Genomic DNA, 26,684 nt, shown 5'->3' on the forward strand with positions numbered 1-26,684 from the left:
ATGGCGGAGGGTGGCGGCAGCAGCCAGGCCGGCGAGGAGGGGCCGAGGGCGGTGAGGCCGCGGCCCCCGAGCGCGCGGGACTTGCAGGTGCGGCGAGCGGCGGGGCGGGGGTGCGGCGTCGGGGACGGCGCCGCCGGGGGCGTGTGGAACCGCCCTGGCCGCGGCCGAGCTTCCCCAGACCGGCCCGGGGACCGAACTGTGATTCCGGCGCCGCGGGTCCGCCCCAGGCGGCGCGCAGGGCAGCGGCGTCGGTGGAAACAAGTGTCCGAGCCCGGCTGTCAGTGGTGCCCCTGCCTCGTTTCCCGTCCGCCCCACTTGCAGTTTAAGAAGCAGCTGCTGATGTCGAATGGCGTTTGGGGGGTTAGGGTTGAGTGCTTCACAGGTTGATGCTCCGGTCAGACTCACTGCAGAAGAAAGCTCTGCGGTGGCCGTGGGGAAATCGAGTCACAGCGTGGGCTGGTTTGGTCTTGTCTTGCATGCTGTTTGTGGCTCGATTACTTAACGTGTAAAAAGGGTTCCTTTTTATCAGATAGCTTTTCCCTTTTAAAGGGGTGAAGTAAAAAGTATTTCGTCCTACGGCTGCGCAGCCTAGTTGTAACAGCTTACAGTCTAGAAAACATTGCACATAAGAAACAGAGAAATAAAACTTTGTAATGTTACAGGAGATTGACATTAGTTAGCTAAATACCAGCGCACCAAATCTTGCTCCGCCAGATGCATCACACTACTCATTTTAGAGGTTTTTTTTTTTTTAACTGTCTCTTTGTAAGATCATTGATAAAATTCAAAAAGTAAACATCTGTAGGGAGCTATAATTAAAAATAAATGACATTCAATCCACAAGCCTTGGTAGAAAAGTTCTATTACTTCATTGTTACACCTTCATTCTATTTCTTTGAACAAACATATATTGACCACCTGCCATGTAACATACTGCTAAGCTCGGGAATGCAGAGATGAATAGGACCTCAAATCCACAGTTGGCGCTGGGACACTGTTGAAGGGCATAGAAGTATAAAAGACATTTCTACCTATTTTTTGCAGAAATAAGATACGCATATATTTAACATTTTGCGATGGAGTATGCATTAGTGCCAAAATAAGCAGTGCATAAAATGACAAATTTGGAGAATGGAGAGATCTGTGTCAGGTTAGGAGATGAACTCAATGTAGAACAGTTCCAGTGTTCGTAAGTCAGTTCAGTAGCAGTAAACAGAATCAAGGGGCAGGAAGGTCTCATCCACCTCGTATTTTCTGTTGAAGACCGGTATCCCTAAGAGGCAAAATGGACTGTCAGGGAAAAAATGGAGCTTCTGGTCAGAACAACTTCGGTTTGCATCTTGACCCTGACACTTAGTAGTTATGTGAATATCAGAAAAATGTCTTAACCTCTCTGATCCTCGGTGTCTTAATCTGTAAACTAGAGGTGATGGTGGTGTCAAGGATGAATTTAAAAAATGTCTATAAAGTGTCTGTTCAATCCCATATTATCCTGGATCAGACTTGCTTAGTAAATATTTGGTTCTTTTTCCCTTAAAGGAGAAAAATACTATAACTTTGACTGGTTAGTCCATACTAATGCTATTAAACGTAAAACTATGTGACTTAATATCCTTTCTCTAATTTAAATCTATTTTTTCTTTTTATATGAAAAATGAGAACAGCTTGGTTAATGATCACCTGATACTTGACAAATTTGTACTTCATCCACTGGATTAAGATACGATAAATTGTTGGAGATATTGTGGTAGATGTCACCAATTGTGAGAATTCCTTCCTTTCCACCATCAATTAGAAAACAGGGTTTTTTAGGGTTTTTGGGGGGTTTTTTTTCCATCCCCTGTCTACTTCCTGGTAGGTAGGCTCAAGTAGATAACTGATTTTTTATGAATGTGATTTGGAATATCAAATACACTAAGTATTCATAGTGTTTCCCTTAGAATTTAATAAGAATGTGAAGACTTTGCAAAGAAACCTGAAAACAACCAAGTGATGGCATATGAAGAAATAGAGTATGTATCAAAGATTTAAAACAATTGGATAATGTTGTCTCCCCAGCTGGTTTCTTGGATATTGATTATTTTGGGATTATTTTATTGTTTAATCTAGCCATGCTTATTTCAAGAGTTACCCATTTGGTTCAATTTTCAGTAGATACTCCTTAACTTTCCTGACAACTCGCTCTAAGAGTCTTTCACAGTATAATTGGAAATAGCAAAAGTACCACTAAGTACCTATTTCTTAGCTGCCATGCAGTGTAGGGTTTGTCGGCATCTACATTAGGAGAGATTTCCTCATTCACCACGAGAGGAAAGATGGATCGTCGTCTCCCAAAAAGCCTCCCAGCACCGTGAGCCTCTGACTCACAAATTCAGAAATCTCCCATGGATCTCAGACTGAGAGTAGATCTTAGGTCCTTTCCTCCTCCAAAATTGGGAACATTCAGTGGGAAAGTTTGGGATAGGATTGTTAGTGACAGTACTCACCCCCAAAACCTCAGTGTTCGTTAGTGTTTGTGAACATTTTCAGAGCCCTTTGTCTCTTCTCGTGCCCCTCAGTCCATCCACACAGCGGGATTAACAGTTAAGGTATTTGATCATATGCTTCTGTCCCAGGTTTCCTCCAGAATGATATCAAAAGAAAAAGATTTCTGTTTTTATTTCTTTGTTTCCATATAGGTTGGAGTTGAGGAGAACTGGGGTTAATAACTTCAGTACTTCCTAGGGTTCAGAGTGGGCTTTGGATGGGGCAAAGAGGGGAGTTCTATCAGTAAGAAAAGCATACAGATGTCTGGCACTGTGTTGCACTTGTCACAAGTACCCTCGTCCTGTTGATGTCAGTGTCCCGTATCGTTGGTTCTCAATTTTAACATATATCAGAGTCACCTGGAAGGCTTGTTTAAGCACGGACACCAGACCCCACCCCTGATTTTCTAAATCACTTGGTCTAGGTTGGGGTTTGAGCATCTGCAGTTTTCAAGGGTCCCCAGGTGATGCTGATGTTGCTCTTCTAGATTGAAACATCTGTGTTATACCTTCTGGCAGTTGTCCCTCTAAGACTGGGAATTCCAGTACTTTTAATCTTTTGCTATATATTTGATGTTCTCACCCACAATTTCAGGTTCTTTTCTCACATTCTTCACATTTCAAATTCTAGAGAAAAGATTATGAGGGCTTACACACTTTATTCTCTCTGTGTAATTGAATTATCTTCATAATCTAGTTGTTTAGCTCATGGAAGTCTGTCCTGATAATTCACAGTGCATCTTTACTTCACAATGCACACATTTTTATCTCTTTATTTGACTGAGATTTTGTTGTTGTTTTCTACTGGTTTTAACCAGTGCATCAGTTAATTTCCTCTTCTGATGTGGTGTCATTTGCTATATCAAATAATATAGATTAACTTTGTTTAAAATATTTGCTTATGAACTTATGCCATATGATGCTTCAGGTACATCATGGATCCTGGCATTAATTCCCTCTAAATATCATTCATTTTCCTCTAAGTTAATGATGTACTGGTGATAACTTGGCCCTTTCAGCTAGGTGGACTCCCTGCTGTAATGTAATTTTCTCCATATTCCTATTTTGTTAATATATATTCCACATTCCATGGAGTCAAGAGGCATTGTTTGCATTATTCATTTATTTTATAGAAGAAGATTATTTGATTTACAGGGTTTATTCAAATCTTCTTAGAGCAAAAAACAGGGTACAAAACTATAGCAAATATAATCTCAGTTTCTAAATCTATAACGTTATCTGTGTCTCTTTATGATTCATGTTGAGTTGTAGTCTACATAATTCAACAAGAATTTGTTGGGTGCCTGTCATGTGCTATGTTAGAAACAATTTGGGAAACCTAAATTATAGTAGGGGGGATGAAATAGTGAGAAAAGTACACAAGTGATGACAATGCAATGTTTAATATAAATGTGCTATGAGGATTTGGAAAAGAAATACCACTTTAGTTAAGAAAATTAGAAAAGGCTTCTTGAAGGATGGCTGAAATGGCCTTTTGACATACAGATAACAATTTCATTGATGGGAATAGGAATAGCATAAAAGTAATTCATAGAGCAATATTATCAGCTCATGAGGAAATCCATAAAGGAATACGGTTTTGAAGAAATTTCAGGGAGGTAAAAATTTCTGAAAACTTTGGGCCCAATTAGTCAGAGTGTCTGTCTGTCTCTGTCTCTGTCATTTGTTTTGTGGTGGGTTTTTTGTTTTGTTTGTTTTCTCCTTTTGGAGAGGATAAGTAGGAAAAGACCATAGGAGATATATAGATAACACTGCAGGAAGAAAAGAAACCTTGGGGAAAATGAAACACTGACACAATCATTGCTGAGCATTTTTTAATAATCTCTTCTCGTAACGGAGCACTTGTCTTGTGCTTCACATACATTATGTAATACCTCTAAGGTATTTTTTTAATAGGCATTAGAAGATGAGGGAACTAAGGCTCAGAGAAGTTAAATAATTTGCCCAAGCTCACACAGTAAGAGCCTAAGTTAGGATTTTAATAAGTTCTTTTAGGCTACATAGCACTTTTATAATTAGGATTTCCTGCAAAATTGCCATGTTAGAAATATGAAAGTTGACATATGTGTATGGGGTGGAGGTAAAAAATTAGGTGGCAAAAATAAAGACTCATTTTTGTTTTCTTGTGTGCATATTTTAAAGGTTGATTAATGGAATCTTCAGAGAATTAACTTTGCCCCAATTCCCTATTTTTCTTTTCCTACTGAGGAAAGAATCCCTGGAGATAGTTTTCATATTTCTCATGTTTCTAGAAGGAGCACTTCATCTGTGTTTTGGGGGGATTTGGGGATTTTTTTGTCTTTTTTTTTTTTTAATTTTCCAAAGATTATGGTCATGCCAATTATAATTAAATAGCCATAAGGGGCATAAAGGAAAGTTTTTGAGTTGTCCACGGAAGTCAGAAGTGGCAACAAAATAACTTATATGATAATGAAATATTTTGATAATTTCTTAAAATTCCAGTTTCAAAAACCATGCTTTGTTTATTTCATTTTGAAGATATCCAGCCATATATCTATAAAGCATAATTTGGTAATATTGCTTTCTAAAAGTTATATAAACTGTATATGTCATTCATTGAAAAGAAGCTCATTTTCCTAAACTTGATGAAATTTATATGTCTGGTAAACTTTTAAGTAAAATAATGTTGGAATTGTTTTATGTACTCAGGTTTTGAAAACTTGAACAGCTAAGTGAAATATTTTTATGGGATCTGATGAGAGCAAACTGACATTAGTGTGAAACATCTTCAAGTATTTTTCAAAGAATTGTAGGTCCAACTTTGAAAATGATCTGTTACCAAATAGTTTTTGAAACTGTTGAATAGTTCATTGAAAGTAATTAAACAATTATTGTAACTTTAATTTATTCTACTATATGTGGCATTTTGGTTCGTTTTATAAATGAGAGATGCAGTGGTTTTATTTTGGAAGGGAGTCATCTTCTGAAACGGCAGCCTTCATTTTTCATTAGACATCTTTACTACTCAATTACAAGTTAATTTTCTACTCATAACTTGTCATTGTATAGAAGGGTTTATTTCTAGTGTCTTTATACTTTATAACAAATCTGTTATTCTATAGTTGGCCTTGGCAGAATTATATGAAGATGAAATGAAATGCAAAGCTTCCAAATCTGATAGACCTCATGCTACAGCCTTTAAAAGCCCACGAACACCACCTCAAAGGTAAGTTTTGTTTTGGTTTTTAAACTTGTATCCCTTTTTAGTTTACTATCCCACATTATTTTAAATGGCCCTGGGAATTTATTTTTAGCTATAACTTCTTAAAATAAATGTTTTTTAGATACTATTTCTGAAACTTTAATAGTCAGAAAGCCAGAAGAAACTTACGGGAAAATTATCTTAAATACTTAATATTTTGATAGACATCACATAGGATAATATACTGAATAGTATTTTTCTTGGGTACCGTGGTTCTTTTTTGAGTCATTAGACTCATTGAGGATCTGATGAAAGTTATACCCCCTCTCTCCAGAGCAAGACTTATGTACAATTTTGTCAGTTGTTTTTAAGGGTTTGTGTGTTTCTTAAAGCCCATCCATGGAGCCCTTCTGTGTCTTCTGTCCTTCATTTAAGAATCTATAACTTCAGGAATCTGTCTTTCCTTCTGTTGGGTGATGACCCATCTAATAGTGATCTTCTAGATAGTATTTGCTATTGTTAAAATCCCTGAGCTATAAAAACAACCAACAGTGAAGTTTTAAGAGATGAGAATCAGGTATATTTTATTGTCATGAGTTTTCTTGTTTCCAGGAATGTTTTCCTCAATGTCCTTTTAGTACTGCAAATCTCATTACTGGGGAGAAACTTGAATTTTCCCATTATATCGCATTTTCAGAAAGTCTGTTCATTTATCAAAAGTTGAAAAATTCACTGGAAGTTATTCTTTCTTTTTTGTTTGTCACTAGTCTACCTTCTTTCTTTCTATAGAGGAGGTAAAATGACATCCCTTTCTGGACCTGAATGGAAAGAAAGAACAATATTTATAATCTTCACCCCACCTTTTTATTTTACAAATTTTTAAATCCATAGATAATCAAAGATAAGGACAATGAATATATGCTGTGTCTGCTCCGATATTCACCAGTTGTTAACATGTTATACACAGCAGTACATTGGTGCACACGCTGTCTTTTACTCAACCATCTGGAAGTAAAGTACAGCCATCCTAGCACTTCATCTCTAGAGGCTTCAGCCTGCACCTCCTAAGAAGAAGCCCGCACTCCTTTATAACCTTGATAACGTATCACACCTTAGAAAATGAGCACTAGTTGCATAAGTCATTTAATCCGTAGTCTGTAGTCAGATACTCTCGGGTTTAGGATCCAGCCAAGGGCCATGCATTCCACTCATGATGCCTGTTTGGTATCTGAATCCAGAGCATTTTTCCCAACCTTTCTCTTGTCTGCTTTTAGCTCATCTATATAATCTAAAGCTTATCACATTGACTTTGAAGAGCCAGGGCCAGATGTCTTTTAAAATGTCCTACATTCAAGGTCATTGTTTCCTCACGATTAGATTCTTGTTAAACATATTTGTTAAGAACACTAGTTAGTGATGTTTTCTGCTATGTATTATATCACATCAGGAGCCGTGTGGTTTCAGGTTTTCCCACTATTGGTGCTATGTTCACTTGGTCAAGGTGCTGGCCACCACCCCACTCCATCAGAAGGTACAGTTTTTCCTTTATAATCTGCAGGTTGGTATCTTGGCACTGTTTGAATATCCTTCCCTTTCATTTAATTCTTATTTAATATGTATGTTTGTGTATGTGTATATGCCTATACACACATACATAGACATATATATAATATATATATAAAATATTTTATATTTAACTGCTTCCTTAATCTATGCAGTCTCTGAAATTTTGAAAGCGCTGAAAATATTAATGTACCAAAGTTTTACTCATTAACTATTTGGCCACTGCTCCCCAGTTTGAGCAGATTTTGAATGACTTAATTTGTTGGTATAACAAATCAAAATATTTGACTTCTTAAAATAAGATTAGTGTATTAATATTTTCCTTGCTATTCGAATATAATCCTTAAGATATTTCAACGAGTGGTTTTTCCTCTTTTATTTTATGCTATCTGAAACAGTGTTGCCGTTAACAGTTATAATTTGATAATGCAATTTTTAAGGACTTTGTGCCTCAGATTTGATTTCTAGAATTATTTACATATCCAAAAAGAGGAGCTGCCTTAAATATATTGGTTGATGCTCATATCTGCTTAAAATACAATGTGAAGCAAATTATTGGCAATGTTTTCTTCTTGCGAAGTGTGATATTTTCGAATACTAAGTATGCAGTTCTCCTGACTTCATATTCAGCATTGACATCTGCCGGGTTTCATTGCATGTCTACCACTTTGTCTGGTACAGAAAACGGTCTTAATTAATGGTCCACCTTCTTGGACAACATTAAATATCAAAACATTCATCTGTTCATTGTCATTTTAAGCCAGTATATTTTCACTGTGTACATAATGTGAAACGTAAGTACTCTAGACGTAGTGTGATCTATTTTTATTTTACAAGAGGAGGGGCCGGATCTACAGAAAAACTCACAGAAGTTAGCCTGACACCTGCTTTTACATATTCATCCACAAAAGCTTCTCTGTCACAAATAGAACTTTAAAAATGTGAGTCTACTTGTCCAAAAATGTAAGAACTTAAAAAGAACGTCCCCTACAAGTCATGAGACACTAGTATGGTTTTGAGAATTCAATAAGTCTATAAGATGTCTAGCACAGTGTTGGTACCTAGCTGGGCCTTAAAAGATTATTAAGATGTGGATAAGCACAGAAGACAAGGAACAAAATAGGCCCAGAAGAAAAAATAATAAAAATGCCAAGAGCGAGCCAGAAAGGAGCAGCAGAACTTGAGTAGCCTCTCGGAAGGTGAGGCTGGGTGGGCGGCGTGCTGCCCTGTGTGCTTCATGCACGTGGAGCCTCAGCCTTCACCCAGAGCCCCTCTCCGGGAAGGGCCGCGAGCTTGGTTTAATGCTTTGTATTACTGTCTTGAAATTCTCAATACATTTTGAGCAAGGAGACTCCTACTTTATTTTATTTTATTTTAATTTATTTATTTTTTTTGCGGTACGCAGGCCTCTCACTGCTGTGGCCTCTCCCGTTGCGGAGCACAGGCTCCGGACGCGCAGGCTCAGCGGCCATGGCTCACGGGCCCAGCTGCTCCGCGGCATGTGGGATCTTCCCGGACCGGGTCACGAACCCATGTCCCCTGCATCGGCAGGCGGACTCTCAACCACTGCGCCACCAGGGAAGCCCTCCTACTTTCATTTTGCCGCCGGCCCACACATTATGCATCCAGTCCTGGATGCAGCCACATCATGGCCAGCCCTGACAGCCAAGGAGAGCTGCTCTTGTGCGCAAGGCAGGGGAAAGCCAGTATATGTTTTTCACTGTAGCTTTTACCATAAAAACTATAGTAGAGCGGTAAAGCTTTGATTCTAGACATAGACACACCTCAGTTTTCTATCTTTTTTCCTCTGTTCTGATAAGGTTTTGCCCGTGGACCAGTTTTTTTAATTCCCTAAGCTTCAGTTTTCTTATTTGGAAAGTGGGGATAATGCCATTGTTACGAGGATTAAATGAGCAGTTGATAAATGTTAGTTATTCTTATTATACTTCTGGTAACGTAGGTCTGGCAGTGCCGTATAAGATGAATAGTAATGGGAAGAACAGGATAAGGAGACAAGTCAAGAAGAAGCCCACTGCAGTAATCCAGAGAATGGGGTCATAAAGTTTGAGGTTAGGATGGTGTCCGTGGAATAGAGCAGAAAGGGGTGGAATTGGTGTGGGATACTTTCAAAGAATTTATTGTCGAAACGTGATGATGTGGAATAGAGAGAGTAAGTGAGCAGGAAAGAGGGAAGACTGCAAGCTTCTTAATCTGGTGTCCAGGGAAAATGTGATCATTAGTGGGAAGAGATGAACTGGATTCAAGTAGGTGCTTTTCAGTTCAGCACCGGGCCGTAAGTAAGAGGGTCTAAAGACATACATTTGCGAGTCCTCTGTACAGAGGAGGTTGCTATCTATGGGAGTGGCAAACGTTGATGATCAGATGAACTTAAATAGAGAAGGAGAGTCAAGTATATAGGCATACTTATGAAAGAGGAGAAGGATGGACTGTGGAAAACAATAACACTTCTAGAAGAAAAGAGACCCTGAGGTAGGCAAAGATTTCTTACACCAGTAATAAAAAATCAGTGACCATAAAGAAGTTAGTAAATCTTTTCCTACGTCAGGTTTTTCCTGTAAGGTCTTTCTCACCAAGGCTGAGAAAAAGGGACTCTATCGTTGTACTTTGCCAGATTAGGGACAGGAGACAGGAGGGGAGGGGCTCCAACAGGAGTAGCTGCAGCAGGAAGCTTTGCTTCCCCTTCCCCGTCCCTTCCCTTCCCTTCTCAGTGCCGCCATTTATGGCATCTGCTGTCAAGCGCCTTCTGACGCTGATCCCCGTCGTAAGAGCCAGCCATGGCAGTGTCCGGCCTTGCTTGTCTGTACTGGGCCCTCTTGAGTATCCACTGGGCAGGAAGCCTTCCGTAGGCTCCTGCCCTGGGTGAGCTTAGTCCTCGGTGGACTTGACCAGAGCGCTGGCAGCTTGGATCCCTCCCACCTCACCCCACCCTCAGTAGTGGTGAGCTGGCCTTGTTAGTGGGGTTCTGCTGGTGTCCGTTGTTCTCCGTGTAGACCTCTCTTCCACTCACAGTGAATTGAGAGCTGAGCTGACCTTCCCCTTCCTGTTTAGTTTTGCATATACTAATTTTGGGGAAGTCTTGCAGGTGACTTCTGTTCCTGTTCTCCAGTGCTGATATAATTTTCCCCCTTTGTTTTGTGAGTCAGTTCAGTGCAAATTAGGAACTGAATTGGAGAGTATCGGTAGTCAAGGATATGAGCTTTGATTGTCACCTTATTCTGGAAGTCTCCATGTTGATATTTCATTGGTTATATTTTCTGATATTCTTGATTGTAAAAAATCTTGAAAGATAAAATAGGGTACTAATTTATGTGAAGGAAATGTTTATATTCCCTAGGACCATTATGAAATAGAAAAGAAAGGAGAAATTATTCACTACATAGTTAACACTGAGAAAATTGTTTGTGGTCTAAGTTATTTACCTTTAACACAGGGAGGTTATAATTTTTCAATCAGAACTCTCTGAGGAGTAAACTCTATGTGTAGCTCTGTGGTCTAGATTTACATATTTACAGCATCTAAATATAGAAGTCTCTTCACTGACCAGGTCCTACTGAATGTGGATTCCTTGGGGGAAGAGGCTTAGCTTCTGGTTGTCAGCTGTCAAAGAGATTCGTGTGATAGATAAGCAGTTACAGAGGGTAAGTGAGGAAGAAACAAACTAGTTAGTTCTCAGGCGGGATGCTGAACTTGCTACCAGAATCTCTGCAAACTATTGATACTACTTAATTCCTTAATCCTGTTTTTAAAATTAAATATTTCCACAAAGGCCTTAGAAATGGCTCTCTTTAAATAAAGGTCATTTCCTAAGACTGTGCAGCTTTTTGCCTTAAAGTAGTTTATGTTTGTATTCTGTCTTTATTCATGAACTGTAATGTTTAAAGGTTCTGTTCAAGTGAACATGAATGCAGTGGATTACATATAGTTCGACCTTCAACTGGGAAAATTGTGAATGAACTCTTCAAAGAGGCAAGGGAACATGGGGCTGTCCCTCTGAATGAAGCCACAAGAGCTTCAAGTGATGACAAAGCTAAGGTAAGGGCTGAATTTTTAAAACTAAATATGCTATTGGGACTTCCCTGGTGGTCCAGTGGTTGACTCCAAGCTTCCACTGCAGGGGGCATGGTCAGGGAACTAAGTTCCCACATGCCGCCCAGCGTGGCCAAGGAATAAAATAAATAAATAAATAATAAAATATAAAAGCAATGTAACATTAAAGTTTAAAAAAAAAACTAAATCTGCTGTTTATATATTTGATCTCCTAAAGATTTTTCTGTTAGTTGCAAACATTGTTTTTCTAACTGTATATTTGTTTCAAATATTTGCTTTATAAGTCTATATAATCTTTCTACTAATGGTCGAAAGTTGAGGCAGTTTCTTAATATTTCTATGAAACTTCTCTGTTTACCTTTTTATCTTGAAATAATTATAGAGTCACAGTAATTTGCCAAAGAATGCCGAGAGGTCTTATGCACCTTTCACCCAGTTTCCCCCAGCGGTTGTTACATAATTATAGTTCAGTGGCAAAGGCAAGAATTTAACCTTGGTGCGGGGTTTGTGTGTAGGTCTGTGTCATTTTACCACAGGTGTAGATTGGTGACCTCCTCGATCTGGATGCTGTCCATCATCACGACAGGCTCCTCTTGGTGGCCCCCTTTAGAGTCACTGCCACTGCCCCGCCCTCAATAGACCTCCGGCCACCACTAATCTGTTCTCCATCTCTGTAATTTTCTAATATCGAGAATGTTATACAAATGGAATCGTACAGTGTGTGACCTTTTAGGAGTAGCTCTTTTTCCACTCTGCTTAAGCCCTTGAGATCCATCGGTTATTGAGTGTATCAGTAGATCCTTCTTTTTTATTCCTGAGTAGCGCTCATGGTGTGGATGTACCACCGTTTGTTAACTCTTCACTTATTGAGGGAAATTTTAGGTGTTTCTAGTTTTGGGCCATTAGAAATATAGCTACTGGGACTTCCCTGGTGGCGCAGTGGTTAGGACTCCGTGCTCCCTATGCAGGGGGCCCGGGTTCAATCCCTGGCTAGGAACTAGATCCCACACGCATGCCACAACTAAGAGATCGTATGCCTCAACTAAGGAGCTGGCAAGCCACAACTAAGGAGCCTACCTGCCACAACTAAGACCCGGCACAACTAACTAACGAAATGGATAGAAAGAAAGAGGAGAGAGAGAGAGAGAGAGAGAGAGAGAGAGAAAAGGAAGGAAGGAAGGAAGGAAGACATATAGCTGCTGTGAGCAGTTGTGTTTTGTATGTAAATTAGTTTTTATTTCTTTGGGATAAATGCCCAGGAGTGCAGCTGCCTGGTCGAAGGGTATGTATATGTTTAGGTTTTTAAGAAACTGCCTAACCGTTTTCCACCGTGTATGAGGGATCTGGTTTCTCTACATCCTTGCCAGCATTTGGTAATATCACTGTTTATAATTTTAGCCATTTTGATAGGTGTGTAGTGATAACTCACTGTGGGTTTGATTTGCATTTTCTTAATGGCTAATCATGTTCATTTGCAGTTTCCTAATGGCTAGTGATATTGAACATCTTTTCATGTGTTTATTTGCCATTATCTTTATTATCCTCTTCAGTAAACGGACTTTTGCCCATTTTCTAATTGGATTGTCTGTTTTGTTACTGTTGACTTTTGAGAGTTCTGTGTATATTTTAAGAGGTAGGAGTCCTTGGTCAGATGTATGGTCTGCAGATAGTTTCTCCTGGACTGTAGCTTGTCTTTTCATCCTCTTACCAGGATTTGTCATGGAGCAAAAGTTTTCAATTTGATAAAGTTCAGTTTTTCCTTTTTTTTTTCTTTTATGTATTTGGTATCTTGTCCAAGAACTCTTCATCTAACTAACTATAGGTCCGGAAGATTTTCTTTCATGTTATCTAGAACATTTTTTATCGTTTTTCTTTTTACATTTAAACTTATGATTCATTTTGAGTTAATTTTCTATAAGGTTTACATCGAGGTTTATTATTCTCCTTATGGAGGTCCAATTGCTTCACCATTGTGTGTTGAAAGGCTCTCCTTTCTCCACTGAGTTGTTTTTGTGCCTTAAATTCCTATAAAGCTTTTATACAGCTTTTATAACTATGTCAGCTGGCAGAGTACTGGTCTATCAAAGAAGACTTCAAGTATCTTTTTGTGTGTAATTGTCATATATTCTTATAATTACCATTTCCCAACCTGAGTTCCCTCATCAAAATCATTTGGGAGGTTTTCTAAACCACCATGTGGCCTCAGGGATTATGGCTCAGTAGGTGTCCAGTGTGCCTAGGGGGCCTGTCTGGTAATTGTGAGAGTCATCCACTGCTCAGAACCGCTTTTGTTAAATGAAACTTAAATTTTAGTTATCATTTCGTTCTTTACACACAGTTTGAAATTCTCTTTCAGTTAAGTCTCGGGTAATTTTGGTTCTTGCAAGTTCTCCAATTCTGTAAGAAAAATATAGGATTGATATAATTTAGTCTATAGAAAGGAAAGCAATGTGATGATTAATAGCTCATTTATGATATGAATGGTGATTAAAAGAAACAGCAGTTTTACCTCATAAGCTATCTTACCTGAAAAATAGAAGAGCTTGTAATTAGTATAACAAAACAAAAAGTACAGTCTAGTTGATTTGTTACAGTTGAATCAAAGCAGCTTATAAGTATGGAGCTTTTCTTCAGGGTGATTTATACTCATTTATAAAATTCTTCCTTTCTCTATGAAACTCTTATTTACTTTGTGAAATATGATTCAAGAATTATAATTATTAGGGCTTCCCTGGTGGCGCAGTGGTTGAGAGTCTGCCTGCCGATGCAGGGGACACGGGTTCATGCCCCAGTCCGGGAAGATCCCACATGCCGCGGAGCGGCTAGGCCCCTGAGCCATGGCTGCTGAGCCTGCGCGTCCGGAGCCTGTGCTCCGCAACGGGAGAGGCCACAACAATGAGAGGCCCGCGTACCGCACACACACACAAAAAAAATTATAATTATTATAAGACTTGTCATAAAATATTAAAGGTGGGTTTTTAAAGTCTGTTTCTACTTGAAAATATTATTTCAGTGTATAAATGCATTTCTTAGTTTAAGATTGGCCTAAGTTATTTCATCTTCTGAGTCACTAATGTTTTTGTGGGAAGAAACATAATTTCTTACTAGAGTATACCTCTCTGTAATATAAGACCTTTATTTTAATATAAAAATTTCCTGGAAAGTATAAACCAGTTTGGCTAATTATAATTGATATAGTTTTAAAATATATTATCATACATTATCATACCATTTTGCTTGATAAGCCTCAGTGAATTTTTAGCTCATTTGCTATGTGTGTGTTTTAGTCTTTTACAGGTGGAGGATACAGATTGGGTAATTCCTTTTGTAAGCGGTCTGAATACATCTATGGAGAAAATCAGTTGCAAGATGTACGTACAGAAAGAAAATGAAAAATTGTAGATTTTTGCCTCTAGTTACTACCGTTTGTTATAAAATTAAAAATTGATAATATAATCTCTTTTTGTTCTGTTATTTTTTGAAGCATGGATTAAAAGGACTTACAATTATGTATAAGTTTTCATACTTAAATTTTGTATTTTATATCTCAGTTTTGCCTTGCACTTAGAGATACGTAACTCTTTGTTGAAAGAATGTATGACTCACTGTCAAAATGAGCTTACATATATGTTATAACAATTATTATATATGACATAACATCATGATATAGAATTAGCTGAGTTATAAACATAGAAATGCCTAAAGTCATTCTTTGTTTTTACCTTTTGAAATTTTGGAGTTATGTTTCATTTTAAACATGTATAGTTTAGCCTTGGAGGGTCTCTGGAGGCTCTGTCTAGCCCCCTGGCATAAATAGTTAAGCTCTGCAGCAGAGAAGAAGACGGGTAGACCAGCAATCCCACTACTGGGCATATACCCTGAGAAAACCATAATTCAAAAAGAGTCCTGTACCACAATGTTCATTGCAGCTCTATTTACAATAACCAGGACATGGAAGCAACCTAAGTGTCCATCGACAGATGAATGGATAAAGATGTGGCACATATATACAATGGAATATTATTCAGCCATAAAAAGGAACAAAATTAAGTTATCTGTAGTGCGGTGGATGGACCTAGAGTCTGTCATACAGAGTGAAGTAAGTCAGAAAGAGAAAAACATATACCGTATGCTAACACATATATATGGAATCTAAAACAAAACAAAAAAAAGGTTCTGAAGAACCTAGGGCCAGGACAGGAATAAAGATGCAGATGTAGAGAATGGACCTGAGGACACGGGGAGCGGGAAGGGTAAGCTGGGACGAAGTGAAAGAGTGGCATGGACATATATACACTACCAAATGTAAAATAGATAGCTAGTGGGAAGCAGCCACATACGTATATGTATAGCTGATTCACTTTGTTACAAAGCAGAAACTAATACACCATTGTAAAGCAATTATACTCCAATAAAGATGTTTAAAAAAAAAGAAGACAGGTAGAGATGATGGAGAAGGGTGGGTGTGGAGTGGCAGCTGGATGCTCTCAGGACTTTGGTCTTCTCAGTGAACCGGAAATAATTGTACTTCAAGGCCAGGGTCCAGCGATGGGACCTTTGCTATTTCAGCCATTGTCAGTTCATTAAGCTAAGTATAGATCTCACACGTGGCTTCGTTTATTTCTTTATTTCAGCTGAATAAAGAATAGCACAAATAACTATATTTTAAATAAAGTAAATCATAAATATCACACTTGAAAATTAAAATTGTTTAATGCAGACACGTTCTTGTATTTCTTTTTTCCTACACCCAAAAGGTTCAGATTTTGCTTAAACTGTGGAGCAATGGTTTCAGCTTAGACGATGGAGAATTGAGACCTTACAGTGACCCAACAAATGCTCAGTTTCTGGAGTCCGTTAAGAGAGGGTAAGATGTGTTACCTGGGTTCTATTTGTACCTGAGGGTGGAACTTCTTTTTCTTGTAAACAGAGCGCCGATCAGTGGTGCTCTACTGGTTTTTAAGAGTGAGATACTGGAATATATTCTGTAAGTGGCTGCTGGGGGGAAGGGTATTTTTAAGTATATAAAGGACATGTTGCTATCTGTAAGTCACTGGTTCTTAACTTGGTGGCGGGGAGCAGTGGTCATTGGTCCCTTTTAACATCCAGTGAAGCTATGGTCCCAATTCTGAGCAGAGGTGTTGTAATGTAATAAATTAGTGAATTGATTAGCAGGTAGCTGCTCATCCACGAAGCCACTGTCCTGCTTACTACTGACAGGGTGACTCATTGCATGTATGCCTGAATTTCAGCAACTTATATTAGAAAGCTTTTAAAGTGGCATTACTGCTGGCAGAAGATTTCAAAAGGTTAGTTTGAAGTTATACTTTGTGAAAGGAAACCAGATTTACAGTGTTCCCACCCATCTAAAGAACAATATAACTCACCAGGCCTTCTGGCTAAAGGATGAGGAATCAAGTGATTTCGCTACGGTTATAAAAGCTTTTCTGCATTGTGCTTTCACCAGCTGACAGTGTGATCATCCCTAAGTAGAAATACAACTCAAGAAAGGTATCAGGCTGGTCATGAACTGGGAGATGTAAGTGGCAGTGAAGGGGCTGGAGCAGGAGGTTACACTCCATCCAGGAATTGAAGGTGGGGCTTTTCCAAGTGATGAAATCTGTCTAAGGAGAGTGGCTGAAGTGGAGTGGAGATGGGAACTCATGGGAGTTGAGGTGGGCAAGGAACTCTAAAGGAAAGGCATTTTAGAACTAATTAGCATGGATTTTGTATTTGAATTCTACAAAGGTAATGTCAGAATACCAAAGAAAAGCAAGAAATGCTGTAAGCGGGAGGGAGATCATTGAGAAAGGTGGGAAGCTGACCTGGGAAGCAGTGTATGCTGGTGGTAAATAGAAGGGTAAGAGTTGAAGTCAGTGCTGTGGACTTGGAAACCTGCAGAGTCACCGGGCAGAGCTTGGGAGCCACTGGGTGGGGGCAGTGCTCATCTGCTGAGTAAAGGTCAACGTGACTGCTCAAATGACGCTTACTTCCAGATGGAAGAAGAAAAGAACATGATGATGAATGTGCTATAATATAGATCAAAACTAATTTATTATCAAATGAAAATACTCGACGGACGTTGTAGGCTAGTAGTCAGTCATGGTATACTAAGAGAATTTTTTCATTTGAGCTACACCATATCCTCAAGTACAAATTATGATCAAGAACAATTTTAGAAAAGACTCCTTGAAAAAAATGATTGTCAGATAGTGGTTGTCAGCTGTATAATCATTGTCCCTTTTTTATAACAAATATTTTTAACACTATCTTCACTGTCCTCAAAGAAGAATTTATAGATAACGTAATCTATGCATATTATTTCTAAAAACATTCATATAAAATTTATCTTAAATATGGTGAAGAAGTAAAGGAAGGTAATTTATCATAAAACTAAACATATTTCAACATCTAATGCCTAAGTATGATTACACCACAAGACATAACAAAGTTGACAGATAGACTGACCTAGACTGCACCTGTGTGCAGTCTAGCACTTTTCATGTAGATGCGACACACAAAAAACAGAATAATGAGGTGTGTGACTTTGGCAACTTAATTACTATAAGTGGCATTGCAGTCAGGCACTTGGAACAGTTCCAAACAAAACAAAGTGCAATGTTCCTTCTGTTTATATGGCAGATGAGTTCCTGAAAAGTTCAAAGCATATTTATACAATACCAAAAAAAATAAAATAAAATTTTTTTTGCTTATATGTAAGATAGAGCCTAAGCCTTAGGTTTTAGGCTCAGGCGTTATAAACAGCTTTGTCATCCATGTGACCCCCTGGTGGGACCCTCAGTGGTTCTGTGGAACCCCCGACAAGTCTTCACTGTGTAAGTTGAGACCCCGAGACAGAGCATCTCCTGTCCTGATCCTGACCCTGAAAGAGGGCAGCATGCATGAATCACATGACAATCAAAGTCACCCCTGTCAAATTTCCAAACTTCCTCCAGGGTGTTTAAAAATAAATATTCACATTAACTCTTACGTCCTCGTCGGGATTTTCTAATGCCGACTTAGGTGTAAATTGCTTCCCTACAATTTGGCCTTCTGTCAGAAGCACTCCAGCCTCCCCGTGACAACAAAATCCCTATGTTGAGAATCACTAAGGAATAATATGATGCACCTTTAAGAAAGAAAGATCTACGAGAACTAGTCAATCATCACGGAAATTTTTAAATTATAAATTAAGCAAAAATTGTTGTTTTCAAGTTCACAACTTAACTATCACAATCTCAACAGTGTAGACTCATTTTTCAAAAAGTTTACTAAGACCTTTTTCCTTTTTTTTAATTTTTATTTTATTTTTATACAATTTTTAGAGGTTACCTTCCATTCACAGTTACTCCAAAATATTGGCTATATTCCCTGTGTTGTACTATACATCCCTGTAGCCTGTCTTAACATCTAATAGTTTGTACCTCCCACTCCCCTAGCTCAATATTCCCCCCAACCCCACTGGTAACTACTAGTTTGTTCTCTATATCTGTGAGTCTGCTTCTTTTTTTGTTGTTATATTCACTAGATTGTTGTATTTTTTTAGATTACACATGTAAGTGATATCATACAGTATTTGTCTTTCTCTGACTTATTTCATTTAGCATAATGCCCTCTAAGTCCATGCATATTGCTGCAAATGGCAAAATTTTATTCTTTTTTATGGCTGAGTAGTATTCCATTGTATATATATACCACATCTTCTTTATCCATTCCTCTGTTGATGGACACTTAGGTTGCTTCCATATCTTGGCAATTGTAAATAATGCTGCTATGAACCTTGGGGTGGTTGCATCTTTTGGAATTAGTGCTTTTGTGTTTTTTTAGATATATACTCGAGTGGAATTGCTGGGTCATTTGGTAGTTCTATTTTTAGTTTTTTGAGAAACCTCCATACAGTTTTCCACAGTGGCGGCACCAATTTACATTCCCACCAACAGTGCACAAGGGTTCTCTTTTCTTCACATCCTCGCCAACATTTGTTAATTTGTGTTCTTTTTGATTAATGCCATTCTGACAGGTGTGAGGTGGTATCTCACTGTGGTTTTTCTTTTTTTAAGAGAGATTCCCCTGGAGCTTCAGCGACTGGTTCACAGAGGCCACGTGAATCTGGACATGGAGGATCATCAGGATGAAGAATACAGAAAACCTAGATTGAGGTTCAAGGCTTTTAGTGGAGAAGGACAAAAACTTGGAAGGTAAAACCCTAAAATGAGAAAAATACTTGTCTTTGTTCAACATGAACTTTCTTTGAGAATAAGAAAAGCAAAACAACCTGGAAAGTAAAAACTAAAATATAAACTGTGAAGACCTTGCTGATGGAATTAGATGTGCCAATCTGGTGATAATATTAATAGGTGATACTTAGATAGCAGTTACCACATTCCTGGCCCTCAGAGCACTTTTACAGTCATTACCTCATTTCATCTTTACAACAGCTCCTTGACGTAGATCCTGTTATCACTCCATTTGCAGATGCAGCAGTTTGCCCGGGGTGACTGAGCGAGGAAGTGCTTAGTGTGTGAGCTTCAAACTGGGCACTCTGGCCCACGAGTCTGTGCTTTTTACCACTGTGCCATCCTGCCTCTTTCTGATTACGATTACGTGGGTTCACAGGGGGAACTGTTGATTAGATAAAACAGTAGGTATCTTAGATCACAGCTGTAAGCATCCGTCTGCCGTAGGTAATTGTTAAGCTCTTGAAGCCAAAGCAGTGGGCTTAAGTTGGTTATTTTCGATATATCTTAAGCAGCCAAACTCTTTCTTCAAGTTATGGGAACACAGAGAACTCCTCTTGTTGCAGGAAGAGGGAATTGTCTCAGACATTTCCAAAGAACCCTAGGACTTTGCCGAGCACAATTTAGAAACCAGTGTGCGTGGTGTCATGTATGAGTGGACACCTTTATAATAGCCATGGCTTGCCTCTTCATAAAGCTTGTTACGTGTGCTGGTAACCATGACCCTCCATTTGTCCACACGTTACTGCAGGTGGCATGCTGAATTGCGGCCTTGGCCATGTTTCCAACATACCCTTTTGTGCACCCTTTGTTCCCTTTCATGTGATTCCTTCCCTTCCGAGTTCTTTTCAGTTGCCTTGTGCACACCAGTTCTCTCTTCCCGTCTCATTTCTCAACATAGGAAAGAATTCAGTATCAGCTCTCTGCACCTGTCTTTCATTTCTCAAGTCTCCCCTTCTGCATCTTTTTCTCCGACTAGAGGCTGATTTCTGAGACATGTAGAGAATACAGGAACATGTGTTAACCTGGCTTTTCTAAGGACAGGTCTACTTGGAAATTTTCTCCCTCATCTCTCTTTACTTCAGCACAGTCAGGCTTCTGCTGAATTGTCCTGCTTCTTCCCTCCGTTTTTTTAATAACTACAACCCCCAGATAGTTTTTTAATATTTTCTAGCACTTCTCATTTTTTACTTAATATTTATTGAGATTATGATTTTTAATTAAAACACAGGTTAAATGCCCAGTCATCGCTTTGTTTCATGCGCTTTCTTTTTCTATTATTTAAGTGTATGACCAAGAATCAAAGTTAGAATGCATATCTTTGTTAGTAGAAGTACAGTTGACCCTTGAACAACACGGGGGTTTGGGGCGCCGACCCTCCAAGCGGTTGAAACTCCTCTTATAATTGGCTCTCTGTATCTACGATTCCCCATCCTCGGATCGTGTAGTACTCTATATTATAGATCATGTAATAGTGTTTGCTGTTGAAAATCCATGCGTAAGTGGACCTGCCCAGTTCAAACCCGTGTTTTTCAAGGGTCAGTTGTATAGTAAACCTAGAACTGAAATTGAAGAAGGTTGCCTAAAGGGAAGATAGCTAAGAAGACCCAGTGATTATAATTGGCAGTTTGAACTCATGAAAATAATGATTTATTATCTGATTGATTATAGTATCTTACAAAGGCCAGCCTTCTTACTTATAAGGGAAATAACTAGAGAAAATGACCAAAAAAAGAGGAGAAAATGATGAAGGAAGAATGGCAAAGATAAGTGGTGATAATGCTGTGTTAATCATTAGCCATATTGGTCAGGGATTTTGATTATAGACAACAGAATCCATTTGCTAGATTAAATAGTAAGGGTTTTCTTACAGAGCCTTGAATAATTTATAGAGTTTCTGGAAGAGATAGCAAACCAAGCTTTCCTTAGACAGGAGAAGCAAACAGAACTTTCTAGAGAAAACACCTCCTGTGCCCCATCAGTTGCTCAGAGCCTGTGGAGCTGGGGCCCAGAGCTAGAACACCCCATCATGACTGCACTGGGAGAGTCAGATGCCTCCAGGACCTTGGGGACCAGAAGAGCTGCATCATCTCCACGCCACGGTCTTAACTTTCACCGTACAAGTATGTATTTATTTGCTTGATGGAAGGGTGAAATCCTACAAAATCCTAGCTGCAAGGGAGTCTGAGAAATGTAGTCTTTAGAATTTCCAGCTTCTGATGCACGGGAAATTTACACAGGAGATTAGCATGGTGGTGTGAGCCTGTGTGATGTACATGGATCCAGATGTGGAATATTTGGCTATGTATATTCTAAGAAGGTGAAGGATTGCGTAGAGCATTTTAGAGGGCTTCATGTTAAGAAATATATTAAAACATAAAAGTTCTAACAGTCAGCCTTTTTCTATTTAGAAAGTAACTTTCTAAAATGGCTTATTTCCCAAGAGTTCCAGACAACTATTTACTGAACAGAGAAGTAATTAAAAAGAAGCAAACAACTAATAAAAAAAAAAAAAAAAAAAAGAAGCAAACAAAACAGAATGAGAAATGATTCCATTGCCTTCCATAGTTGGCAGTCTAATTGCAAACAGAACTTTACATAGATGGAAATTGACTTAATTATTTGTAGACCACAATAAAATGGGGTAAACCTAAATGCGATAGAAATATTACCCAGTACCTTCACGTAATATTATAGGAGCAAGCAAACCGTAGATGTAAAACTACAAATTTTTGATAGTAGAACAATACAATTATTTAATAAAAATGAGCTTGGTGAGCCAGGTAGAGCTAGAAAACTTCAGAATCTTTTTTTTTTTTTTTTTTTTTTTTTTTTTTGCGGTACGCATGCCCCTCAGTGCTGTGGCCTCTCCCGTTGCGGAGCACAGGCTCCGGACGCGCAGGCTCAGCGGCCATGGCTCATGGGCCCAGCCACTCCACGGCATGTGGGATCTTCCCGGACCGGGCCACGAACCCGTGTCCCCTGCATCGGCAGGTGGACTCTCAACCACTGCGCCACCAGGGAAGCCCCAGAATCATTTTTGACGGGCAGGGCTAGCATTTCTGATAGACGTTCACGGTAGGCTTTTGAGCTGGCATGTATGATGATACAGATCATGATTTGAAGTAAATCTCTCTCTGCTTCAGGACAGTCACTGCCTGTCTGGCACACTGTGCATCCAAAAGCTTCCGTTTGCCATTTGCCCCGAGTCCGGCCACTACACCTCAGGTGTGCCTTCGCCTTGGTCCCTGGACCCTGGAGGGCCCTGTTCTCTAACGTCTCACAGCCCCTTCCTTCCTGCCCCTGCTTCGCTCTCTGACCAGCGGTTCTGCAGCCCCTTGCCTGACTGCACAGCCACTGGATCCGTCTGCCCTGTGCAGTCAGTGCTTCTGGGGACGCCCGCGCACCCGTGCCGGGCAGGCAGGCCGCCCCTCTCCCGCCCCCGGACGGCAGAGCCCGGACGTTCCCGGCTTTCCCACAGCGCCCGTTCTACCCCGCCCCTCACTCGCAGCAGCTCTGCCGGCAAAACAGAGCCTGACAAGCATTAGCTTTCTTAATACATTCCTCTTAGCCTCTGAGTTCATTACATCCATCCCCAGCACCCTCTTTTCAGTCTGAAGAGGGAATCACTCTGCTTACAAGCTACATCCTTTCCTCCAGTTCGCCTGGAAAGCTTGTTTTATCAATTAACTTTCTTCTTTTCCTTTAAAAAATTTTTTTCTTTTTAATGTTAATTCTGGAAACATACATACAGTATATTAAAAATGTCACTATGGCTTGATAAATTGAATGATGAGGAGGAAGTCTGAAATAACCTGCAGCCGTGACTTTGAGAGCTAAATGTTAAAGTTAATATGACTTTTTTTTTCATTATTCCAAATTTTTTTGATCTCAAATTCATTGAAAGAAATAAAATTATACTTAAAAAACTGGAGTGATCTCACAAACTGAGGAAAGCCAGGGACAAAAAGAACAGGTCGAGTACTTTGTCCTGAGAGGCAGACCTAACAGCTATAGAATGGTCTTTCTTCCTTCCTCGCTCTTGTCAACACACTAACCAGCTTGTTCACTGCCTGTCTCTGTGACTCTGAGGGTATCTTTCAATCTCTGTGACTCAGTTTTCCTTTCCTATAAAATGATGTGGTTGGCCTTAATTATCTCGAAAGGCCATTCCAGCCCTTGGGCACAAAGAGGTTAAGTGACTTGCCCAGAGTCACACGTCTAATAAGCGGCAGAGTCAATTCCGGAGTCGGGCCCCTGCATCCGTGCTGTTGCCCACTAAGCAGCAGTGCCTCCCTCACTCCAGGATCTAAATGAAATAGCAAATGCTGCAGAGGCTGTGCTGGTGGTGGTGATGACAGTGGGTAGACCTGGTTATAAGGATGCAAAGGGGGGAGGGAAGAGGCCCTTTGTGCTCACTGACTCCCGTCCCCTCTTTGGGTTTCGTCCCCCTCCCTGTGTAAGGGACACTGGACTGTTGCAGAGTAACCCACCTTGGCGGGGCAGCTGTTTCAGTCCTCAATTCCGAACTTGACAGGAAATTCCTTAATACTACCTGAACAGTGACGGCAGATCATCATTTTCTCCTCTTCCATTTCTTTATCGTATACATTCTGAAATTAGTTCTAAAATATGTGTCAGGAAGTAGCTAAGGAAAGGCGAAGTGTTAGCAGTAAGTACCAGTTAACTTTCCCACTTTGCCAGATACACTAAGAAAGTTTTTGGGTGGGAATTGGAGTCATGATGAGCTAGGTTTACACTAGACTAAAGCACAAATGCTCATAGGACTTTTATACTGATAAGTATATATTTATTTTATTTTTTTCAAAAGACAGTCATTTATAGGGAGCCATCAGAGTCCCAGTATTTGAGAGAATCAACATCAAGACTATCAAAGAATCCCGCAGGATGACTGAAAGAGGATTAAGATTTGATGTCTATGAAGAATTTCTAAATTTCTTTTAATTTGTTTTAATTGCTTAATCAAAAGAGCACTCTATTTTTGAGTTTCACTTTCGACTTACAACGATGGGTCATCCTGCTGGCGTCAGAAGGCACTGTGGTCACTAGTAACCAAGGTCCAGTGCTAAGCGATTGTATCACATGAGGTTCATTATAAATTCATCACCATATATTAAATTTCATTTCTCACTCACACTTAGGAACTACTCTGTTGTAAAGCAGTAACTACTTAAAGCAGATTTTTAAAGTAATATCAACTAAGTTTAAGTTGATAGCTTAGTGCTGATGATATGTACAAATATAGCTGATACCTCTTGAAACACTGTTCCAAGCACTTATATGAAGAACTTACTATAACAGACCTACATGACATCTTATTATTTCCCCCCCATTTTATAACTGATAGAACTGGGATTCAGAGAGATTAATTTCGGTACTTGAGTTCACACAGTTGACAGAGCTGGGATCTGAAACCAAGTCTGTGCTCATGGTCAGTCCTGGACGTTAACTCCAAGTTGCTCAGGTTTCTGACTGCAGACCGTTGTGCTGAAGAGTCTCATGAAATTTCAAAGGGATTGGGGAGGAAGGAATACAGAGTTAGGCTTTCGAAGGAGGCTGGATAAACTAAATCAGAATCATAGGACCCAAGGTAATTTTAATATAATGGAAGAAAGTGGAAGAAGAATAGGAGACCCCAAGGAAGCCGTGTTCCCACTGGGGCAGAAGCCGTGGCGGGATGACTGGAGGTCAGGTGAAAGTCTAAGTGGTTGTTCTGCTGTCTTCAGGCTGTTGTGCATCTTATGTGTTCAGACTTACGTTCTGATTCTTTAATTCTTCTTTCTTAGCCTCACACCTGAAATAGTCAGTACGCCTTCCTCCCCAGAAGAAGAGGAGAAGTCACTACTTAATGCAGTTGTTCTTATTGATGATTCCGTGCCAACGACCAAAATTCAGATCAGGTTAGCAGATGGGAGCCGTTTGATACAAAGATTCAATAGTACACACAGGTAAGCTGGGGGTGACTTATCTTTGTAAAACTGGATGCAGCCTGAGTCATGAAGAATAGGAAATTCTTTACATTTACTTTTGAAGTAAGTTTTTGACAGAAAACAAAAATTTTAAGAGAATAATAGCTGTGTGTAAGAAGTGAAGCACTTAGTACTTAAACATCCTCTGAAAACTGTCCAAATACTAGTGCAAATGCAGATACCACTCAAAAATAAAGAAAATTGTTAAAAGCTGTAGTTTTGCACCGTTGCTAAAACCATGAGAAGTTGAATCAGATTTGATTTGCTTTAGTAAAACCTGATTTGGACTTTACTCCTTTAAAAATTTATGACAACCCTGATTAGGATTAACTTTCTACATAGCAAATTCTTTATAACATAAATTTATAGTGTAAATAAAGTTTAATTGTGCTCTTATCAAGTACTTCAAATAAACAGTTTTAAATATCATTTTAACATTCATTGTACATTTGTTGTGCTAATAAGATATTATTTTTATTTGTTCATTGTATCCCACTAAGAGATACATTTATGATCTTAGTTGAGCTACTGTATGTATGTGAGAGTAATTTTTTAAAATTATTTTTATAACTTACACTTTTCATAGTTATAGACTCACACTGACACAGGCTCATCTGAGGTACCTTTTTCTGGGTCATGTGCTGCTAAGATATTTTATACTCTGAAAAAATAGGCCCTGTAGTCTAATAACATTGTTGACATTTCTTTGATGCATAACTCACCTAAAGATTGTGTCTGTTTACAATGAGAGTAAATGTCAGGTGCGCTCCAAAGTTAATCCTCACATTTTACCATAAAGCCAAGGTAAATACATCCATTGAAATTAAAGACGGTTACAACACATTTAAATAAGGATAAGAATTGTGTGATTTTTTTTATTATCTAGTTTTAGCTAAAAGCTTAATTGACAATAAAACTTTTGTATCACAAATTATTTTTATCTTATTTCTTCAGGATCCTGGATGTTCGGGACTTTATTGTACAGTCCCGTCCTGAATTTGCAACTCTTGACTTTATTCTTGTGACTTCATTTCCAAACAAAGAGCTAACAGATGAAAGCCTGACACTACAAGAAGCAGATATTCTTAACACTGTGATACTCCAGCAACTAAAATGA

At 39.1% G+C, this 26,684-nt stretch overlaps 1 protein-coding gene across 1 annotated transcript; it reads left to right on the forward strand.

The window, feature by feature from the left end:
* Positions 1-26,684, forward strand: UBXN2B (UBX domain protein 2B; the record flags this gene model as incomplete). Its single annotated transcript, XM_079722621.1, has 8 exons — positions 1-87; positions 5,630-5,733; positions 11,175-11,325; positions 14,628-14,711; positions 16,098-16,207; positions 19,401-19,538; positions 25,385-25,546; positions 26,522-26,684. 8 exons carry the CDS (start codon positions 1-3, stop codon positions 26,682-26,684), a joined length of 999 nt encoding a protein of 332 aa, XP_079578747.1.

Source organism: Hyperoodon ampullatus (genome assembly GCF_949752795.1).
Source record: "Hyperoodon ampullatus genome assembly, chromosome: 17".
Taxonomy (NCBI): Eukaryota; Metazoa; Chordata; class Mammalia; order Artiodactyla; family Ziphiidae; genus Hyperoodon; species Hyperoodon ampullatus.